The following is a 22,354-nucleotide window of genomic DNA, read 5'->3' as shown; positions in this document are numbered from 1 at the left end:
TCAGTCCGGCCGACCTCTTGCGACTCCTGGTACAAGTTACTTATCGATTCTTATCAATATTTGTTTGGCTGCATCGGTCCGGCCGACCTCTTACAAATCTTGAAACGAATTAGTTATCGAGGTTGAAATGGATCGGCTTTATATCTTATCAAACTACCGTCTCGTCGCTTTATCTCGTTTAGATCTCACTTTGACGATGGTTTTAGCTAAATTAGTCATTTTATTCCAATCTTGATCAAAGGTAGCATGTGGCCAGGGCATGTTTGATCTTAAGTAAGCTTGCTAGTTGATAAAATCTAGTCTAGAACTACTATTATGGCTGCCATCGATCCGGTCGACCCCCACTATTAGCACTATAGATAAAAAATTATCAATCAACAAGTTCGCTTATGGTCAAACATAGCCTCTGACTACATGCTATGTTTGCATCGGCTATTTAGCCGATCACTTGTGCCTTCACGTGTATAACGCGCTTTCACGATCCCATTAAATATGAGTAGATCTATCAATTGCTAGTCTTTGATCTAGGGTCCTACCGTCAATGCTGCAACAGCTGATTTGATTTGTTGGCGATACAATAGATTGGGTTTAGTTAGTTTGTAGATTTATTTATATCCAATGGATGAATGTTTGCACGTCGTACAATATAAACCACTGCAATCTGCTATTTAGCCGATAGCCTGCTCATTGAAGAAACATTAGTTGTTTTAATGCTTGTATTTGTTTTTATCCTGATTAAAAGCTAGCATGATCCTCAATTAATGTTAAATGCTTTCACACCTATCTTTTATACTTTTGCATGTTTTCATGATCATCGGCTGTTAGGATGTACACAATTAATACCTGATAATCGCTGATAATGCTCATTTTATTTGCATTACATCATGAACTTGCTAGATATCGACTCTTTAGTCCATAACCTCACCTCGCCGGCTACTCAGCCACATATTTGGAACTATCTAGAATAAACATCAGCATGTTCCACCTTAAATTACTAATCAATCTTTTGTCCTTATCAATTGTAGGGTCAAATTAACTAGCACGCCTTAGGTCATGACCATATGGTCCTGTGTTACCCAAGCCCTAGGAGATCTCAAGATCTGCTGCGTGCGGCTTCTCCTGGCTTGCTGCATGTGCGACGACGAGGCGACTGTTTTTGCCGTCAACACAAGGTAACAATGTAAATGCGGAAGATTAACTGAGGTAGAGATGCAAACTCCTATTGGTGACTCTAGGTATTTTTACCGAGGTATCAAGAAGAGTGTAAGCTTTCCCCTAGTTCTCGTTGGAGCCCCTCGCAAGGGTCAAACTTCCGATCGAGTAACTCCATAGATAGCCCGAGGCCATTCCTATGCGCAAGTAGGTCTTCGATGTGCCTTGCGGCAAGACTCTCACGGATGTTCTCCGTCGTCTCCACTATCAAGCTTTCGACCGAAATGTCGTGGGCCTTGTTTCCTCTGGTACACGGTGGCAGCCACACTACAAATGTGATTGGTGTGGTCTCACAAGACTACAAGCCCCACCAAGTAGAAACACGGTGCGCAAAAAGCACCTTCTTCTTCCGAGGTATGAAAACCTGACTAACTACTAAACCTAAGCCTAGGCAAGTGCATAAGCATAGTCTAACTAGCCTAAGCACTTTGCAAAGTACCTATGCTAATCACCGAGTGATTCTTTAAGCACTTATATGAGAAAGAGCACTAGAATGGAGTAGCACCTCCCTTTGATATGATTCTCAGCTCCTACACACTTCATTTGTCCTATTTGAGCATATTTTTATAGCCCCAAGCAATGAGCTAGCTAGCTTGGAATACTCCACTGCGCACCATCGGACCAGACCAGAACAAACCATCGAACCAATGCCTGTTAGTGTTCGACGCTTTCTACAGGTGGCCGTTGAAGCTAGCCGTTGCTGCTCCTAGCTGATCGTTGCCGTCTCGGTCTCACTAATGGCCGGGCCCTTATCCTTGGACGGTCCGACACCTTCCTCTAGACTCGGTCCGATGCCCAACCCCTCTCGAGAGCTCTCTAGAACCCGTCGGACTGTGCACCCTGTTGGTTCGACACTGGCACTGTTGCTAGGGTCCGAAGCCTCTATTTCCTCTCTACCCCGTGAATAGTGGGACCATTTGGTTTGACACCCTGTCCACCTTGGGTCTGATGCTTTTGTCGATGCTAGATCTAGGAATTGGTGACCCGTTGAACTCTGCCTCTGATGGTCCGATGACCATGGTCCGACGCTCATAAAACCCCTTTTTCACTTGTTTCTTCACGATTCATGTGTCTGGCTTAGTTTCATTCTCGTGTCTTAGACTTTGCTTGATCTTTTAGGTCTTTGACAAGTCTTCTAATGTTTTGCTTCAAGTATTAATCATCCGGATCATCAGTTTGCCTATGTCCAAGCCACTTTTATATCCTTTGAACTATAACTTAAAACACTAGTAAATGATATTAGTCCAACGATCATGCTAATCATCAAACACCAAAATCTAAACTAAATGGGCGAAGGGTTCATTTTTCTTACAAGAGCTAAAGTCGACCATATGGCTATGGATCGCCCATAAGCATAAACAAATATTTATTTCTCTATCTTCCTCCTTCGCCTTCGGCACTTCTGTTGCTTCCGGCGAGATAGATGAGCAACTGATCCACACACACAAAATTGACCCGCAAGCCCTCAATCCAACCCGGATCTTACCTCCATGAGCTCAGGGAAATTCATTTGCGCAGAGAAGGAGAGAGGAGGGCATGGAGTCTCCCATCGTTTCCCCTTGCGGCGGCGACCATCCACTCGTGAAAGGGAGGCCACCGCCCTTGAAGTTTGTGCGGGTAGGGAGGCCACCGTCCCCGCTGTCCGCGTGGGTAGGGAGGCCACTATGTGGTAGCGAGGTCGTCATCCCGTCCGTCCGTGAGTAGGGTGATTCGAGATGGCGCAGATGCTGATTCGAGATGAAAAATATCGATTTTGGGTGGAGGCAGGTCGCTATGGTGCGGAGGAGACAGGCGGCGGCGGCGTAGAAAAAAGGATGGCGGAGACGGAAGACTGAACGTGTGCTCGAGATAGGAGTATTTCTCAAGATGCGTGACAGTTGGTTTTGACGATTTTTTTTATTTGCTGTTGGGTCCTTTATATCTATATAATCCCACGTTGTGTATCAAAAAATTAACTATAGTCATATTGTCCACTGTCCATTTATCCATGTATATTGCTCTTGGTGGAACAGTGGGGCCTGAATCATGTGTTTTACCACACTCACACCATGGCACACCGCGCAGCTGGCGCTCGCTCCCGTCCCCACCGGCGCTCGCTCCCGTCCCCACCCTCACCACGGGGACCACCCACTCCCCCGTCTCACGTGTCACGGGTACCAAACCATCGACGACGCGAAAAGGGGGGAGCCCACCCAACGAGGAGAGGGGGAAAAACAAGTAGCCTTCGCAAGCTGGCCAGCTAGCTCCCTATCGACTATCCAGATAGAAAGTCACCACGCTCAGTGGGCGAATAAGCGAGAGAGATACCGAGGAGGGACGGATCGGGATGGGAGGGGTGACCTCGAGTGTGGCGGCGAAAATGGCCTTCTTCCCGCCGACACCGCCGTCGTACGCGCTGGTGGAGGACGCCGGTGCGGGGGTCACCACGCTCAGCGGCCAGCCGCACCGGGAGAACGTCGAGTTGCTGCGCCTCCGCACCCGCAAGGGGAACACGCTGGCGGCGATGTACGTACGCCACCCGGACGCCGCGTCCACGGTGCTCTATTCCCACGGCAACGCCGCTGACCTGGGCCACCTCTACCAGCTCTTCGTGCACCTGTCCTTCAACCTCCGCGTTAACATCCTCGGGTGAGGATTGGCCCGCCTATCGCCTGATTGCTTTCCCTCCTAGTGTAAATAGCTTCACGTAGCTTGCTTCTCCTTTTCTGTTTGGCGTGATCCCGTGGTCCATGGATGCTCTTGGGCATGCGTGTCTTGGCGGCTAGTCCTGGGCTCAGGCGTTCCTCGATTTGTCACCGTCGATGTGTGAAATCTTGTGTTATGACGCCAAATTCTTTCCTCATTCTCCCTAGTGTGTTCAGATTTTACTAAGTTTGGGCGGAATTCCATGTTTTTGGTATGCTTGCCTAACTTTCCTTTGCTTTGTCCCCGTTTGTTTCCCGTGATCTTCTTTGAGTGTGGGAATATCCATTTCCTTGTTCTTTTTTTTTCTTGCGCAGATTTCCTTGTTCATAATAGGATTGGGTCTTGCTTTCGCGTAACTGGGGATATACATATACATGGCGTGATATCTCGTTCGATGCCTCGATTTTTGTGTTATTTGTGAGTGAAGTTGCTGAAATTCTTTTATATTTCGGAATCTGTATTTGGGATTTCTTATATATGAGATGGAAACGAATTTTTTAAGGAGTTCGTCTTCTTTCTATTTCTTTTTCTAGAATTACAGCATGGGATGTTGAGCTACTGGGCTGAAACTTCTGCACAGCGAAGATCCTGCCTGTCTGTCTTGGGGTTTGGTATTGCAGCTTTTCTTGAAGAAGAAGATGAAGAAAAAAAAAAATCTTGCGCAGGGCAGTCGGACTGATATGATGATACTAGTTTCTGCTTTGTTAGCTTTTCTCAAATGTGTGCTATACTGCGATGTACTACTACCTCCTTCCTGAAAAGACGTAAGATCTAGTTCTAATTCTGTCTATACTCAACTTTTGAAAGTTACCAAATTTATAGAAAATAGTACCACTATTTAAGACATCAAACAGTATTCTATGAAAATATATTCCATGACGAATACAATGACACTTATTTGGTATAAAATATTGATGCTTTCTTTTTTCTAAACTCGATCAAATTCGAAATGGTTTCACTTGTTACTATGCTAGATAGAATTGCACTCTTTTCAGGATGGAGGGAGTGGCTTTTTTCTTAGGATTTTTTTTTTTTGGTCAGTGGTGTAGGATGCCTGCAATCTGATACTTCTCTTCCATTCCACAATTCTTGTTGTGGTTGACCAGTTGATCCTGTGCATTTATGAGGAAGTTTACTTATCCTATCCAAGGGAAATCACTGATGGTTTGTTTGATATGAAATAGATGTAGTTTCTCGTGGTGAATGAAAAGGAACTCATTCTTGTAGACTTGGCTCATCGGTTACTGTGTGGTGCATTACTGGTGTATATTCAGGGTTCTCTTTGCACTTGATCGAGATTCTAGATGTGCTAGGCTGTGTTTCTATAAGGATAAAATTTGGGCAGTGATTCAATCATAGGGCAAAAGGGCCAAAGTTGATTTATAGTGTATTCTTTTGAGTGGTTGGGCCTTCACTTTTTGGTAGGACAGAAAGAAGCTATCAGCTGTGTCCTTGTTACCCTGCACTTACAGATTCAATGGCGCTCTAGAGAGGTTTTTGTCATTGCTAAATTGATCCCTTTTATATTAATTAAACATTTCAAAAGCTTTATCTCAGACTGCATTTCTTGTCCAGAGGACTTCTTGCCAAAACATAACCACAATATGGATGATGGAGACCCATATACTAATTTCATGGCAAATCATTGTCTGGATATGTCTCCATTATTGAATCATCTTCATGGGGCTCAAAATAGATTTCATTTATGCTGTGTCTAAAACTACATTCTTTTACATTATGGGTTGGACTGTTTGATAGAGTTTTGTTTCGGCATCTTATGCCTTGGTAGTGCTTGCTTGCTCATTGAGATAGTTCTGTGGTGCGTCATTATTTCCTTTCTGGGAAGTTCATTGATGAATGATTATTGATCTGTAAAGTCCTTCATGTTTAGGAAAGTTTGGTGCCTCTGTTTATCTCATTTATCTCTAGATACTAAAGGAACTTGAACACAGTCATATTGTCTTATAATGACTTCCTAAAATTGAAAGGTTGTTGATGGACAAACTTGTATGTGTGTTTCTTTTGCATGCATAAAATAAAGTTAGGAAAATAAAGTATTTACGCGTAGCTGGAGCTCAAGCTATGACTTCATTTGCATGATGATCGTATGTGATAGAGAGCACATGCTGGCTGTGCTTAATCGATGTTGGACCATGGATAGATTTTCAGGCATGGCTTGCCTTGCCTCACCTAGCATCCTGTCCCCGCTGTGGTCAAGCCAATGAATTCAGCGTTTTCTTGTCTCTTGTGTGGTGGCTCGACAAGTGTGGTTAGTCATCTTCAAGAAAATTGGGTTGCAGGGAATGTGGCTGCAGTTGGACATGGGACTCCAGATTGTGGTGTTGCATGACCAATCTTATTGAAAAGGTTTACAGGAAAAGGCTCAACAGTTTGATCATGGTAGCTTAGTAAATTGGAAACATCTTAAATGACTTAGTGTTCCACTGTTAGTCGCTGAATTCTCACTCTTGGAAGGAGCAGAATTCTTACTCTCATCGAGAGAGGATGACACTAGGAGTTGGGACAATTTTCTGGTTTATTTCTCAATGCCATGCCAACCTGAGGGGTTGGGGATACATATTTATAGGCTGCTAGCCAGCCAAGCATATGCCAAGATGCTGTCCTAGATGCTAGTCCTAGATGTTGTCCTAGGTGCTAGTCCTAGATGCTATCCTAGATGCTAGTCCTAGATGCTAATATGCTGTCCTCTAGTCAAGGATGTCCTCTAGTCAAGGATGCTGTCCTATGGGCAGCAAGACTCATGCTGCTGTCTGCTGCTGCAGCCCCCCCACAAAAACCACAGAGACTTATCCATCATTCTCTCCTTAAGTCTTGTGCGTCGTCTTGTGGGAAAGTTGAACCATCCCGGTTCTGGAGCAGAGCTTAAGGAACTTGATCCTCCCAAGGGGCTTGGTGAGCAGGTCCGCAAGCTGGTCCTTGGTGTTGATGTAGCTTGCCTTGATGCTCCCTTCCTCCAAACAGCCTCGGATGAAGTGGTACCTCACCCGAATGTGCTTGTTGCGTTCATGGAAGACGGGGTTCTTTGCCAGGGCCAGAGCGGACTTGCTGTCTACCCTGAGCTCCACCGCTCTAGTGTCTCTGCCGAGGAGATCACCAAACAGTCGAGCGAGCCAGAGCGCCTGAGTCGAAGCGGTGGAGGCCGCTATGTACTCGGCCTCGCAGCTGGACAGAGCCACCACCTGCTGCTTGACCGACTGCCAGCTAACGAGGCACTTGCCGAGGAAGAAGAGGATCCCGCTCGTGCTCTTGCTGGTGTCGATGTCGCCGGCGTGGTCGCTGTCGCTGTACCCGACGAAGTGTGCCGCCCCAGGGTACCTAGGGTAGTAGAGGCCGTGGTCGAGAGTCCCCGCAACGTAGCGGATGATCCTCTTCACAGCCTGCTAATGCTCCGTTGTCGGTCGCTGCATGAACCGACTAACATAGCCGACGGAGAATGCCAAGTCCGGCCGTGTGTGGGAGAGGTAGCGAAGGCTCCCCACAAGACATCGGTACTGCGTAGCGTCCACCTCCTTCGTCGTGCTGTCGCGGTTCAGCTTCAGCCTCTCCTCCATCGGAGTGAGAGCTGGGTTGTAGTCGGTGAGCCTAGCTAGCTCAACGACGCGCTTGGCGTAGGCGGTCTGTCGAAGCGTGATCCTGGAGTCATCCTGGTGCACCTCGATTCCCAGGTAGAAGGAGAGAGGCCCCAGGTCACTCATCTGGAAGGTGGCCTTCATCTCTTCCTTGAATGCCGCCACCTTCGCATCCTTGATGCCGGTGATCACCAAGTCATCGACGTAGACACCCATCAGCAGAGCATTTCCTCCACTTGCCCCGTCAGTAGATGGCCGCCTCGTGCGGGCTTTGCTCGAAGTCCATCCCCTTTAGCGTGGAATCCAGCTTGGCATTCTACGCCCTCGATGCCTGCCACAAGCCATAGAGGGCCTTGCGCAGGCAGAGCACCTTGCCCTCCTTGCCGGGGATCGCAAATCCCGACGGCTGGTGCACGTAGGCCTCCTCCTTCAAGTCGCCGTTAAGGAACGTTGACTTGACGTCCATGTGATGAACACGCCAGCCCTCCTGGGCAGCTAGCGCAAGGAGTCGCAAGGACTCCATCCGTGCCACGGGAGCAAAGGCGTCGTCGAAGTCGACCCCCTCCTGCTGCACGAAACCTCGTGCCACCAAGCGAGCCTTGTGCTTGACGATGGCACCGGCTTCATCCCTCTTCAGCTTGTACACCCACTTAAGGGTGATAGCGCGGTGACCACGAGGAAGGTCAGCAAGCTCCCAGGTGCGGTTCTTCTCAACCGCATCCATCTCCAACTGCATCGCGGCGCGCCATGCTGCGTGTCTCTCGGCCTCTGCAAACGACCGAGGTTCGCCATCATCACACGCAAGGTGCAACTGCGCCTCCAGGTCGTGAGGCACCGGTCCCGGCACCGGCTGGTCGCCAAGAAGGTTCTCCATTGTACGGTACCGCAACGGCTCACCGTCGTGGTACGCGTCGACGCGCTCCTCGTCGTGAGAGAGCGGAGTAGCGAGCTCAATCGGGCCGTGCTCGACACGAGCTGGTGGTGGAGTAGACGCGCCTGGAGTGGTGCCTGTCGGTGCTGGAGTGCGTGGCGTTGCCGGCTGTGGTGGAGCTGGCAAAGAACTCATCGCAGCCGAGGTCCTGGCTGGAGAGCGTGGTGCTGTCGGAGTAGCAGGCGCCGGGGTCGGTGGAGGCTCAGGGACGGGGGTAGACGCGCTCGCCGAAGAAGAGCTGCCTACTCCCCCAGCTCCCTCGAAGTGGACGTACTCGACAGTGAAGTCGTCGTACGTCGGAGTCGAGCCGTCGTCCACCGCCTTGTCCCACGCCCATCCTCGCCCTTCGTCGAACACAACGTCGCGCGCCGTGCGCACACGTTGTGTCTTCGGGTCAAGGATGCGGTAGGCCTTTGAGCCCTCCGCGTAGCCGATGAACACTTCCGGAGTGCTTCCTGTCGTCGAGCTTGCTGATGTGGCCAAGCTCCTTGGCGAATGCGAGGCAGCCGAAGACCCACAAGTGGGAGACCACCGGCTTGCGCCCATGCCAAGCCTCGTACGGTGTCCTGCCGTCGAGCGCCTTGGTAGGCGAGCGGTTGAGGATGTAGACGGCCGTCACCACAGCCTCTCCCCAGAAGACAGCCGGCATCCCCCTCTGCTTGAGGAGGGCCCGAGCCATCCCCACAACCGTTTGGTTGCGCCGCTCGACGACGCCGTTCTGCTGCGGGCTGTACGGCGCGGAGTAGTGGCGCTGAATGCCCTCGTCAGCGTAGTACGACGCGAATTCAGTCGCCGTGAATTCGCCGCCGTTGTCGGTGCGCAGCACGCACAGCTTGCGGCCGCACTCCGCCTCCGCAGCAGCCTGCGCGCGCCTGATGGCGTCCGCAGCCTCTCCCTTGCTGCCGAGGACCATCACCCACATGTAGCGGGAGAGGTCGTCGACGAGCAGCAGGAAGTAGCGTCGTCCTCCCGGTGTGGCCGGTGTCACCGGGCCACACAAGTCCCCGTGCACAAGCTCGAGCCTCTCCTTGGCTCGAAAGCTAGCCTGCTGTGGAAAGGGGAGTCGCCCCTGCTTCGTCAACACGCAGATGTCGCAGAGCTGCTCCACATGGTCGAGGCACGGCAGGCCTCGCACCATCTCCGTGGCACTGAGCCGCTTCAAGGCCTCAAAGTGAAGGTGCCCGAAACGCTCGTGCCACTGCCACGCCTCGTCGTCCCGACGAGCAGCGAGACAGAGGGGTTGTGCCACCTGCACGTTAAGGACGTAGAGTCGATTTGCGCTTCTGGATACCTTGGCAAGAAGGCGACGACGACGATCCCAAATCCTCAACTTCATCCTCAACCACCACACGCGAACCGTTCTCATCCAGCTGTCCCAAGCTGATGATGGAGTTCCTCAACGCGGGGATGTAGTAGACTCTGGTGAGCAGCCTGTGCTCACCAGACACGGTGGTGAAGATGACGGAGCCGACGCCCTTGATCTCCACGCCGGAGGCATCCCCAAACTTGACGGAGCCTCGGACGCTAGAGTCAGGCTCGGTGAAGAACTCCCGTCGACCGGTCATGTGATGGGTGGCGCCGGTGTCGAGGCACCACCCGTCCGTCTTGTCGTTGCCGGAGCTGTCGCCGAGGAGGGCGTGTGCTTTTGGCTCGTCGAGGTGGAGAGCCGCTGCGGCCGGTGCCGCTGGAGGTAGCTCAATGCTTGCATGTGCCATGAACAGAGCCGGCTCCTCCTCCGCCTGTGTGACATGGGCCTGGCCGCGTCGTGGCTGTCGGCAGTCCTTGGCCCAATGGCCGAGCTGGCCGCAATTGTGGCAGGCGTCGTCTCGTGCCGGCTTGTGCCTGACGGCGGCGTCGCCCTGGGCGCCTCCGCGGGCATCACCCTCGGCACGTCCTCGCGCCCCGGCCTGAGCGTCTCTGCGTGCCTTGCGTGGCTTGCCACGCTTGCGGCCGCCTGTCGCGGAAGAAGGCTCCCTCTTCTTCCGGTCACCTTGGTTGGCAAGCCACTGCTCCCGAGTGAGAAGGAGCTTCCCGCCAGTGGAGATGTGCCCCAAGAGAGACTGTGGCTCATCGCTGTCGACGACCTTGAGGCGACCTATTGCCTCCTCGATCGACATCGTGGAGAGATCCAGCAGGGACTCGATCAAGCGAGCCATCTGCTTGTACTTCTCGGGGACGCAGCGAAAGAGCTTTTCGACAGCTCTCTCCTCGCCGTAGGTGTCATCGCCGAACTGCACCATCTTCTGCAACAGAGTGTTGAGACGGAGAGCAAAGTCATCAACGTCCTCACCTGGCTTGAAGGCTAGGTTCTCCCACTCCTTGCGAAGTGCCTGCAGTGTGGACTTGCGGGCGCGGTCGCTGTCGATGCGTGCCGCAGCGATGGTGTCCCAAGCCTCCTTGGCAGTCCGCTTGTTGGTAAGCGAGAACTGCATCTCGGGCGGGACTGCAGCGATGAGGGCATCCAGCACCCGTCGATCTAGGTCGTAGTCGACGTCGCCGTATTGGACTGCCTTCCACATGTGCCGCACCTAGAGCTTTACCCTCATCACCGCAGCCCACTCGACGTAGTTGGCCTTGGTGAGGGTAGGCCACCCACCGCCGGGACCGACGTCCCTGACAACAGCCTGGAGCCCGTGGTAACCACGGTACCAATCCGGGGAGGGAGAGCCACGCTGCCTGTGAAGGCCGCGCTCTCCATCGACCCGTCGGTACCGATCCGGGGAGAGAGAGCCACGCTGCCTGTGAAGGCCGCGCTCTCCATCGACCCGTCCACCACCGTTGCCATGCGCGCCTCCTCCAGGAGCGCCGCCACCTGTGCGCGCCTCCAGGAGCGCCATCGGCGCGTCTGCGCCTGTCTGGGCTGCCGCCGCACTCGTGGGCGTGCGCGGCTACCCCAGGAGCGCCACCGCCGTGCGCGCCTCCTCCAGGAGCGCCGCCAGCGCGTCCGCGCCTGTCTGGGCTGCGGCCACGCTCGTGGGCGTGTGCGGCTGCCCACTGCGTCGCCCGCGCTCGCGCTGCCTCCCTCTCTAGCAGCTCGTGGTCCGCGTCGGCGGTGTCGTCAGCGGAAATGGAGCTACCGATGCTGCCGCGCAGAGCCTCGACCTCCGCCGCCGCCGCACGCGCTGCATTCGCCGCCGCCGCTGCTTCCGCCTCCGCTCTGGCTGCTGCTAGCTCTGCCGCTGCCAGCCTCGACGCCCTTGCCGCCGCCGCTCGCTCGCGTTCCTCTACCGCGGCAAGTTCGGCCTCCTGCCGACGCCGCGTGCTCGAGGCGACCGAGCAGCTGAGACTTGCCCTGCGGACATGTCGCGCTACCGGGGGGCTGCTGTGTGGGGAGAGGGCTGGGGAGGAGTGAGCAGGAGCGGCCGGAGCTGCTGCTCGCAGCTGGGGCTGTTGTGTAGCTGGGAGAGGAGATGAGCAGAAGATGCTTAGGCTACAGGATAGTACGGCTCTGATACCACTTGTTAGTTGCTGAATTCTCACTCTTGGAAGTAGCAGAATTCTTACTCTCATCGAGAGAGTATGACACTAGGAGTTGGGACAATTTTCTGGTTTATTTCTCAATGCCATGCCACCCTGAGGGGTTGCGGATACATATTTATAGGCTGCTAGCCAGCCAAGCATATGCCAAGATGCTGTCCTAGATGCTAGTCCTAATGCTGTCCTAGATGCTAATATGCTGTCCTCTAGTCAAGGATGTCCTCTAGTCAAGGATGCTGTCCTATGGGCAGCAAGACCCATGCTGTTGCCTGCTGCTGCAGCCCCCCCCCCCCCCCCCCCCCCCCCCACACAAAAACCACAGAGACTTATCCATCATTCTCCCCCTAAGTCTTGTTCGTCGTCTTGTGGGAAAGTTGAACCGAGCTCAAGGAACTTGATCCTCCCAAGGGGCTTGGTGAGCAGGTCCGCAAGCTGGTCCTTGGTGTTGATGTAGCTTGCCTTGATGCTCCCTTCCTTCAAACAGCCTCAGATGAAGTGGTACCTCACCCGGATGTGCTTGCTGCGTTCATGGAAGACGGGGTTCTTTGCCAGGGCCAGAGCGGACTTGCTGTCCACCCTGAGCTCCACCGCTCTAGTGTCTCTGCCGAGGAGATCACCAAGCAGTCGAGCGAGCCAGAGCGCCTGAGTCGAAGCGGTGGAGGCCGCTATGTACTCGGCCTCGCAGCTGGACAGAGCCACCACCTGCTGCTTGACCGACTGCCAGCTAACGAGGCACTTGCCGAGGAAGAAGAGGATCCTGCTCGTGCTCTTGCTGGTGTCGACACTCTAAGCGTGAGCATGATTGTGAGGAGGCGGTTTTGCGGTGTGCTGCCATGGCTTGCCAGTTTGGCATCCTCTGGATGCCATTTTAGGAACCCCACTGCACAGATTTTGGTGATCGTTTCTTTTCTTTTGTGATGTGTGTTGCTGTTAGCACAGTGTGGTGTGTGTTAGGTGTATGTGTGTGGGTTTGTAATCTTCATTCTTCTCTAATGGAATGACATGCAGCTCTCCTGTGCATTTGAGGGGAAAAAGTTTTACTTTGTAAACAATGCAGCATGCTTTTGAGGAAAAAATGTTACTTTGTAAACAATACAGCATATGCAACTTGTTACTTGATTTTCCTGTAATCAGTGGCTAATAGTAACTTTGAAACTACGCAGGTATGACTATTCAGGATATGGGCAATCGTCAGGAAAGGTATGTTGAAGTCTTGAAGATGAGCAATGTTATTTTTCATAACGAAACTAAGTGTCTGCTTTGCTAAGTGTTTGCGCTGTCCCATTTTAGCCGAGTGAACACAATACTTATGCTGACATAGAGGCAGCTTACAAGTGCCTCTTAGAGAACTTTGGTGCCAAGGAAGAAGAAATAATTCTTTATGGACAATCTGTTGGAAGTGGGCCTACTGTAGATTTGGCCAGTCGTTTGCCTCAGCTGCGAGCTGTTGTCCTGCATAGTCCTATATTGTCAGGGCTGAGAGTTATGTATCCTGTGAAGCGCACATATTGGTTTGACATCTACAAGGTTTGTTGTCATCTGTTAATTGCGTCATTCAACATTGAGTTATCTTATCCGCTTCTATATCTTAGGTGCCTGATTTTTTGTTGTTGTTCAGGCAACATGCAATTTTGTCATTGTTTGGCTATAGAAAAAAAAGTAAATTGTCTCTTGTGAGTTGTTATTCACGTGCCTGAACCTTGATTGTTTCTGCTGGGTTTCAACTCTAGCATACCCCAACTTGTTTGGGACTTAAAGGCTTTGTTGTTGTTGTTGTTGTTGTTGTTGTTGTCTCTTGTGAGTTGTCCTTTTAGTTGTACTAGTTGTTTGTGTAAGAGTGTTGCCTGAAAATTTCTAAAAATTCAGGAACTTGAAATATAACTACTCCTGTCCTGCTATATCTCTATTTTATACTGACAGTTCTCTGTTGTTCATTTGCTTCCAGAATATTGATAAAATCCCTCAAGTTACATGTCCTGTGCTCATTATACATGTAAGTGTATCTTCATCTTACATTTTTCTCTCTTTCTGAAATTTTATTTGACAATTCATAGCCAGTTGTGGTGTTGTGTTCCATATGTATGTGTGCTTCTCAATTGTTTCTTTTTGCTATATGAGAATTATTTCAATTATGTTTTATAAAAGCAGACATAAAACCTTAAAGTCGGATTACATGAATAAAGTTGTTAGCTTGTGCATCAGCTTGCATTCCCACCAATTTGGATTACTCACAAGTGCTGAAGTATCTAAGTTTATTGTATACCATTCCTCAATAGTTTTAAGCTTTGGTGAATATGATTTCTGAATTTTGCTTATAAAAAAACATGTTTAAGAATTTTTATATTATTTGATTGTAGTTTATGAGCCCCTGTTCGCTTGAACTTATCAGCCATGGTACAATGTTTTTCTCTCACAACAAATCAGCAAACCAATAAATCAGCGAACAGTACTTTTCAAGCCTGGCTTTTTAGCGAAACGAATAGGGCTGCAATGATTACATCCCTATTTGTTGCTCTGTTTTGTGTGATTCAACTAAATGCTACATACTACATAGTATCATGCAATACACTACTTGTTACTTTGGTCTATCATGTACTTTTAATTTGTCAGACTTAAAGCACTATTTTCAGGTTTGGTATATTGTCATCCATGTAGTTCTTACTTTCAATATCTAGGTGTCTTCTTGATAACTGGATAAGTTATGGATAATAGCTATATGTGCATCATTATATTAAGAAGTAAAAATGGGAAATAACCCATACAACACACCCAGACCAGCCAAAAAGGCAAGCCCTCACACTCACACCAACTCACACAAAAACTCCCCCAAACTCTCTGATCCTTAGGATACAAGCGCGCCCTGTGTCTGTTTCAAAGGGCGACCAACAGCAGCATTAGGATCCTAACTTTCTGAATGGGGGGCAGTCAGGAGGGAAATTCCTCAAGCCCCAGCCAACGACCATAGTTTTCTCTCTTCTCCAGCATTGGTCAGAGCTCTTGCAATATCAGGGGCTGCTCCATCAAAAACACAGCTGTTGCGATGAGTCCATACAGTCCATGCTCCAAGAATTATGAGAGAATTGATTCCTTGCAATATTATGTCACTAGTAGCACTACTCACTCTATCCCACCAATCTAAAAAAGAGAGTTCAGTGTGCTGAGGGGATGTAATTCTTATCTATTGAAAGCCTCATTATATATGAAGGCCATGAATTTGTTAAATTTGCTGTTCTCTTGAATTTTTTTATTGTTAAATAAGCCTCATCTGTCTCCTATCTTAATGAAATGACACGCAGCTCTCCCGCGTCACAAGAAAAAAAGCCTCATCTGGATGTTAGGACAAGTGCAAATGATTTGTTAAATTTGATGTTTTATTGAATATCTAGATTGTTATGCTAGACACAAGATATTATTTGATATAAGTAGATAGCAATAACTGCACACTAAAATATTGGAAGTTTATTATCTCAGTGCTCTCACTTTCAATTTGTGGCCTTGCCATTTCTTTTTTCTGAAACCCTTTTGCTTCACCTGTATACCCTTGAGATGCTTTGGTCCCGTGTTGCATTGAATGTATCAACTAGTGGTCTTCTGGTGTTAACAGTGCAAGTAAATGCCCTAGCTATCGTCATTGACTCATGCAAAACAACAACATGCACTCATTGAGTTGTTTTGTAGTCTCTACTAGTCTGTAGATTGAGTTTAAGAGTGTGTTTATGTGAGCGTGGTTGGTTTGTTGTGATTTATTTGCTATCTCCTTAATGCAATGATACGCAGCTCTCTTGCGTATTCTACAAAAAAGTTATGATTATGTTGCATTCCAGCAGTGCAGTTTGTGGAGTTGAAGTAGCGCGATATCAAACTTAGTATCTGAATCTTGGATCAAGCCAAACAAGACATTTAATAGAATGTTGAATAAAATTTTGGTCCTAAATCAGTACTTACATTGATTGTCCCCTAGCATTAACTTCACAGAAATGAGAATCATTTAAGAAAACGTTGTAATTTTCTTCAATCTGGAATCTGTGGCTTGAATATATTTTTCCTTCAAAATTTGTTAGAACATAAACCACTGGACCAACCATGACCTTAACATGTGAACTATCTGAACACATATAGGCAATGTGATACACGATGCATAACCCTTTTGGGTTCACATGTCCTCTGCATGCTTCTAGGCACTGGAGGTCACCTTTGTTGGGCAAGTGATGAAAGTATCTGTTGTCATCACAAATAGTTTGATGCTATACCCCCTCCATCCCAGAATGATGGGTGTATTTTGTCAAGGGAAATGTCAAATTTTACAAACTTTGACCAACAAGTAATCAAATTATATACAAGTTTAGGACATTAAAACTTGCATCAATAGATTTGTATCCAAAGTGCCTTTGAGATAAAATTGATTCTTTTGCAAATGACAACACATTGTAAGAGATTAAGGGCCCAAATCTACTTTGTATGACTTTTCTTTGTTGCCAAAATACACTTATCTTTCCGAGACGGAGGGAGCAATCCACAGATTTTCTGATATTAAAGTTTGACATACTTTTGTGTGCATTTTGTGGTTGGAGTGTGAGGTTTTGCCCCTCAGCGCTCACGGTTTGTTGGAGAAGAGGGGAGAGAGTTTAGGGATGTAATTCTTCTTCCCTTCAAATGATTGATTACAAATATTCTTATAGGCTCATGGCCCGGCTAATCTGAGCTAATTGCTCCTAAATTGGAGGCTCCCTGCATGGCTCTCCTCTAATTTAGGCTGTTTCCAAAACAACCTCTCCATGCGGTGTGGTGATCGCGCTCCCAGCCCGCGCATGCGCTCCCTCAGCCGCCCGGTGGATGTCACGGGCTCGCCGTCTCCTGGAATAGGCGCGGCCCCACATGACATCTCTCCCCCCCTCGACGACCAGCTCGTCCTCGAGCTGGAAGGTAGGATACTTGGCGCGGAACGTGTCGACGTCCTCCCAGGTGGCCGCTGCTGGAGGTTCCCCCTTCCAATGCACCAAGACCTGGCGGATGCCGCGCGCCAGACGAGTGCGGACAGCCCGTTCAGGCTCGGGTGATGTCGCGCCATGGTGGATTGCCGGGAGTGGTGGTGATGCGTCCGGTGGCTGCCCCACGAACTTATTGAGAACGCCCACATGAAACACGTCGTGCACGCGAGCACGCGGAGGCAGCTCCAAGCGGACGGCGACGTCGTCGATCAGTTCGATGACACGGTAGGGGCCGAAATATCGTGGCTTGAGCTTCCCCGAGTTGGACAGCGACAGCGAGGATGCCGCGCGCTGGCGGAGGCGAAGTAGGGCCCAATCGCCCACCTGGTAGGAGACGGAACGATGAAGCTTGTTGTAGTGGTGCTTCTGGACCTGCTGGGCCTGCCCGAGCCGATAGCGGACGTCGGCTAAGAACGCGTCCCGCTGCTCCATGTTCTTGGCGACGGCGGCCACCCTTGTCTCTCCCGGCTCATACAAGCGGATGGTGGGGGCGTCCCGGCCGTAGACAACGCGGAAGGGTGTCTCCTTCAACGACGTCTGGTACACCGTATTGTAGATGTACTCGGCCCAGGGTAGCCAGCGGAGCCATTGGCGCGGCCTGTCGCCCGTGAAGCAGCGCAAATACATGACGATGACCCGGTTGGCGGCCTCCGACTGTCCGTCGGACTGGGGGTGAAAGGCCGTCGTCATATGCAGCCGGGTGCCCACCAGACGCATCAGCTCGCGCCAAAAGGTGGAGGTGAAAACCGGATTCCGATCGGACACCATGGATTGAGGCACGCCGTGAAGACGAACAATGTCGCGGAAGAACGGCTGGGCGACCGATTCGGCAGAGTAGGGGTGCGCCAGAGGTATGAAGTGGCAGTACTTGCTGAACCTGTCAACCACCGTCAGGATGACTGACTTTCCCCCGACGCGCGGCAGTGCCTCGACAAAGTCTAGGGCGATGTCGGTCCAGACACCCGTCGGAATGGGCAGTGGCATGAGGAGGCCCGCTGGGTGGAGGTGTTCCGACTTGTTCCTTTGGCATGTGGAGCACGCGTGCACCATATCCTGCACGAGTTGCCGCATGTTGGGAAAATGGAAATCGCGGCGAAGCTGGTGTAGTGTGCGTTGGACGCCTTCGTGGCCATCCTCGTGCACGGTCGTCATGATCTCGAGCAGCAGTGGAGAGGCCGGTGCGATGTAGAGGCGGCGGTCGAAGGTCACCATGTCGTCGACGAGTGTCCAAGGCGCCCCGCGGGTGCCCGTGCGGAGCTCATCCCGGATGGCCACCAGAGTTGGATCGGTGGACTGGGCCTGGCGGAGGTGCTTCACGAAGTCGAACCGCGGCACTGAGATGGCCGAGAGGGAACCCGCGTCGGTGAGGGAGCCCGCGTCGGTGTCACGGCGGGACAAGGCGTCCGCCACGGTGTTCGCCGCGCCGGGCTTATACTCGACGGAGAAATCGAACCCAGAAGCTTCCCGACCCAATGATGTTGCGGGATCGTCGCCAACTGTTGGTCCAAAAGAAACTTGAGGCTGAAGTGGTCCGTCCGGACAAGGAAACGACGGCCCCAGTGGTACGGACGCCAGTGACGGATGGCGTGAACTAGCCCGATGAGCTCGCGCTCATAAGCGGCGAGGGAGCGGTGACGCGGAGCGATGGGGCGGCTGAAATACGCCACCGGGTGCTTGTCTTGGATGAGCACTGCCCCAAACCCCTGGGAGGACGCGTCGCACTCGACGATGAAGTCCTTGGCGAAGTCCGGCAGTGCCAGAACGGGGGCGGATGTGACCGCCCTCTTGAGCGCGTCGAAGGCGTTCGCCGCGGCGTCGTTCCAGGAAAAGCCCTCCTTTTTGAGGAGCGCCGTCAGTGGTGCTGCTATTGCGCCGTAGTCGTAGACGAATTTACGGTAGTAGCCCGCAAGGCCGAGGAAACCGCGGACCGCGCGTGCGGAGCGAGGCACCGGCCAGTCATGGACGGCCTGCACCTTGGCCGGGTCCATGGCTACGCCTGCCGTGGATATGACGTGGCCGAGGTAGGAGACAGAGGACACCCTGAAGGCGCACTTCGATCGCTTGACGAAGAGCCGATGATGGCGCAGTAGCGTGAGCACGGCGCGCAGGTGCCGGAGGTGGTCCGCCCATGAATTGCTGTAGATTAAAATGTTGTCAAAGAAAACAAGCACGAAGCGGCGGAGGAAGGACCGCAGAACATCGTTCATGAGCGCTCGGAACGTCGCCGGGGCGTTGCACAGCCCGAACGACATGACCAAGAACTCATACAAGCCGTCGTGGGTGCGGAACGCGGTCTTGTCGATGTCGCTTGGTCGCATCCGCACTTGGTGGTAGCCGGAGTGCAGGTCCAACTTGGAGAAGAATTTGGCGCCGTGAAGTTCGTCGAGGTGCTCATCCACCACCGGATTGGGAAACGCGTCCTTGACCGTGAGGGCGTTCAATGCGCGGTAATCCACGCAAAATCGCCACGTGCCATCCGCCTTCTTGACCAGCAGGACCGGCGATGAGAACACGGAGGAACTGCGGCGGATGATGCCCTGGTGCATCATGGCCGCGCACTGCCTTTCCAATTCATCTTTGTGAGACGCCAGGTAGCGGTAGGGCTGTACCGCCACGGGCTGCGCGCCTGGCTTGAGGACGATGGCGTGGTCGCGGCCCCGTGGCGGAGGCAGCCCTTGTGGTTCGCCGAAGACGTCGTCGAAGGCAGCTAGGAGCTCCTCCAGCAATGACTCGCTGGCCGTTGTGGCGCGGAGGCGCGGCGTGTCGGGGCGTCACCACGCCTGTCCAACATATGGCGCGCCCGTGCCTCGTGAACGTCATCGTCCGCGCGCTGAAGTCCCAGAGCACTGGGCGGTGCGGGTGCCGGAAAGAGGCCCCGATCGCGCTGGGGAACGCACGCTGGCAGAGCGAAGTAGCTGTTCCGGAGCTCCAGCTTGCGGGCGAGGCTCATGGCCGCTACCAGCGACTGCGGGTGATGGATCTCGACGTCGTGGCTGAGTGGCGGCTGGAGGCCTGCGATGAACAGCTGGACGCGCTGCACCTCATCCAGGCGGCCCGCACGCGGCAGCAACGCCTGGAACCGGTCCTGGTACTCCTCCACGGTCCCCGTGCGATGGCACGCCGCAAGTTCGCCGAGGGGGTTGGAGCGAAGAGGCGGACCGTAACATAGGTGGAGCAGCTCCTTGAAATGGCGCCAGGAGGGGGTCCCTTCATCTTGCTGGACCTGGAAGTACCACAGCTGGGCACCCTCCTCAAGGTTGTAAGACGCCATCCACACCTTCTCCTCCCCCATAATTCGCTGCTGATGGAAGTACGACTCACATCGATTGAGAAAGATCAGTGGATTCGGACTTGCCGTCGTAGCGCGGGAAATCCATCTCCTCCTCCATAATTCGCTGCTGATACCAGGTTGTCAAGGGCGTCGGGGCCTAGGGTAGCTGGACCTCGACTCCGGAGTTCGTAGTCTCGATCCGTGGTTGGAGTGCAAGGTTTTGCCCCTCGGCGCTCACGGTTTGTTGGAGAAGAGGGGAGAGAGTTTAGGAATGTAATTCTTCTTCCCTTCAAATGATTGATTACAAATATTCTTATAGGCTCATGGCCCGGCTAATCTGAGCTAACTGCTCCTAAATTGGAGGCTCCCTGCATGGCTCTCTAATTTAGGCTGTTTCCAAAACAGCCTCTGCATGCGGCGTGGTGATTGCGCTCCCAGCCCACGCATGCGCTCCCTCAGCCGCCCAGCGGATGTCACGGGCTCGCCGTCTCCTGGAATAGGCGCGGCCCCACATGACAGTACTCCCTCCGGTTCCACTATATTTGTGCATCGCATGCCATGTGCACTAACCAATGAAAAACTAGTTCCAAGTAAAAGTCCCTGTGAAATAACGATCCATGCCATATTAAATAATATGATACAAATACTACTCTTCTTTTGAAACATTTAATTAGGGATCATGATCGAAATGTCATGATAACTACACTTTTGATATCTTCATGGACATTGTGAAATGTCTTCTACTGAGGCTATAGACAAACATACTGGTATGGAGGGAGTAATGGCTGAATAGATGTGTATGTAATCTGTGTGAAGTTCTGTGGGTTAGGAACCCATATCCACATAGTCTTTATTTGTGTTATGGAGTGTGTTTTCTCAATCACATAATCTGTACTCTTGAAACCAGGTGGGTGTTGCTTGGAGCATAATAATTGGTTACACAAGTCATAATGCCTAATATACATAGCCACACAGCCTTTTTTTTCATTTGCAATCAACTGCATCAGACCCTTGCAAGTCATGCCATTTGAATGGCACATTCAATAATATATGTAATGACCTTTATGTGGTCTGAGCTTGTGCGCTGGAGCACACAACTAATTGCAGGTACTGCTGTGCATGTGGAATATATGGGAACTTTACAGGGAATCAAATTGTAATTTACCCTTGATGGAGCGGTGCAATTTAATTGTGGGCGAATTTAGTGCAACATTTTTTTCACATTAACTTGAACATTTCTTGGTTTAATTTGTTCAAACTATGCATGTTATTTGATTCAATACTGGTGTTGATACCTCTTGCTGAATTGTAGGGAACTGCTGATGAAGTGGTGGATTGGTCTCATGGTAAACAACTTTGGGAACTTTGCAAAGAGAAATATGAGCCCTTATGGCTCAGGGGAGGGAAGCACTGTGATTTGGAGCTTTTCCCGGAATACATCCAGCACCTCAAGAATTTTTTCTACACAGTAGAGAAATCGCCATCCCATAGGCAAGCCAGGAGGGAAAGTGGGGACCGGATTGAACCCTCACAGAAGAACACCGATTTCTTTGAACCCTCGCGAAAGAGCACAGACCAAAGGGAAAAATCAAGGTCAACTCGAGATAGGACGAGAAACACTGAACATAGATATAGCAACGTCGAGAAGGTAGACAAGCTAAAGATATCATTTGATCAGTTTGAGAAATCTAGGAGAAGTGTTGACATCTTCGAGAGGCCAAAGAGGAACATTGAGCAGCTGGACTGTGGTCGGAAGAGTGTTGACAGATTGGACAGGATTTGGGCTAGTTAAATTTCTTTTTTTACATGATATACAGGTTATACATGGGGTTCGGTTGTTTTGGGGGATTTTACAGGTGTGGCATAAGAGTTGATTCACCGACACAAAAGGAGCGAAGCATCGTTTACGAGGTTTCGTGTTGAGATGTAATGGCTTATGTGGAGAAGTGTATGTTGGTCTTCAAAGAAATTGTTGCTCTCTTCTGTTAGGGGTGTTAAACTAAATGACATTTGGGAGTAGTACATCGCAGCATTGTGTATAATCTGATGCTTTGTATCAACAATGCTTTTCTTCTATTTCATTGAATTGAACTTTTCCTTCGATGGGTCTTGGCTGTGTATGGTATGGCTGATAGGGACTGAGTTAGCATGGTTGAGCATTTGCATATTTAAAACAACATGTGAGTTGTATCTTTTTGAT

General features: G+C 51.0%; 1 protein-coding gene across 1 annotated transcript; it reads left to right on the top strand.

The window, feature by feature from the left end:
• The first annotated feature begins 3,436 nt into the window (after positions 1–3,436).
• On the top strand, positions 3,437–22,251 carry LOC136509654 (uncharacterized). The gene is made up of 5 exons (XM_066504398.1): positions 3,437–3,840; positions 13,059–13,095; positions 13,186–13,422; positions 13,841–13,888; positions 21,467–22,251. The coding sequence occupies exons 1-5, from the start codon at positions 3,539–3,541 to the stop codon at positions 21,944–21,946; spliced, it is 1,104 nt and encodes a 367-aa protein (XP_066360495.1). The 5' UTR covers positions 3,437–3,538; the 3' UTR covers positions 21,947–22,251.
• Positions 22,252–22,354: the final 103 nt, after the last annotated feature.

This window comes from Miscanthus floridulus, chromosome 15 (assembly GCF_019320115.1).
Source record: "Miscanthus floridulus cultivar M001 chromosome 15, ASM1932011v1, whole genome shotgun sequence".
Lineage (NCBI taxonomy): Eukaryota > Viridiplantae > Streptophyta > Magnoliopsida > Poales > Poaceae > Miscanthus > Miscanthus floridulus.
Note: the sequence above shows the minus strand (reverse complement) of the source record. Positions and strands in the feature narration are given on the sequence as shown.

Coding starts and splice junctions, on each gene's coding strand:
- LOC136509654 (XM_066504398.1), top strand. CDS start 3,539: ATGGGAGGGGTGACCTCGAGTGTGGCGGCGAAAATGGCCTTCTTCCCG. Junction 3,841..13,058: donor CTCCGCGTTAACATCCTCGG/GTGAGGATTGGC, acceptor GAAACTACGCAG/GTATGACTATTCAGGATATG. Junction 13,423..13,840: donor ATTGGTTTGACATCTACAAG/GTTTGTTGTCAT, acceptor ATTTGCTTCCAG/AATATTGATAAAATCCCTCA.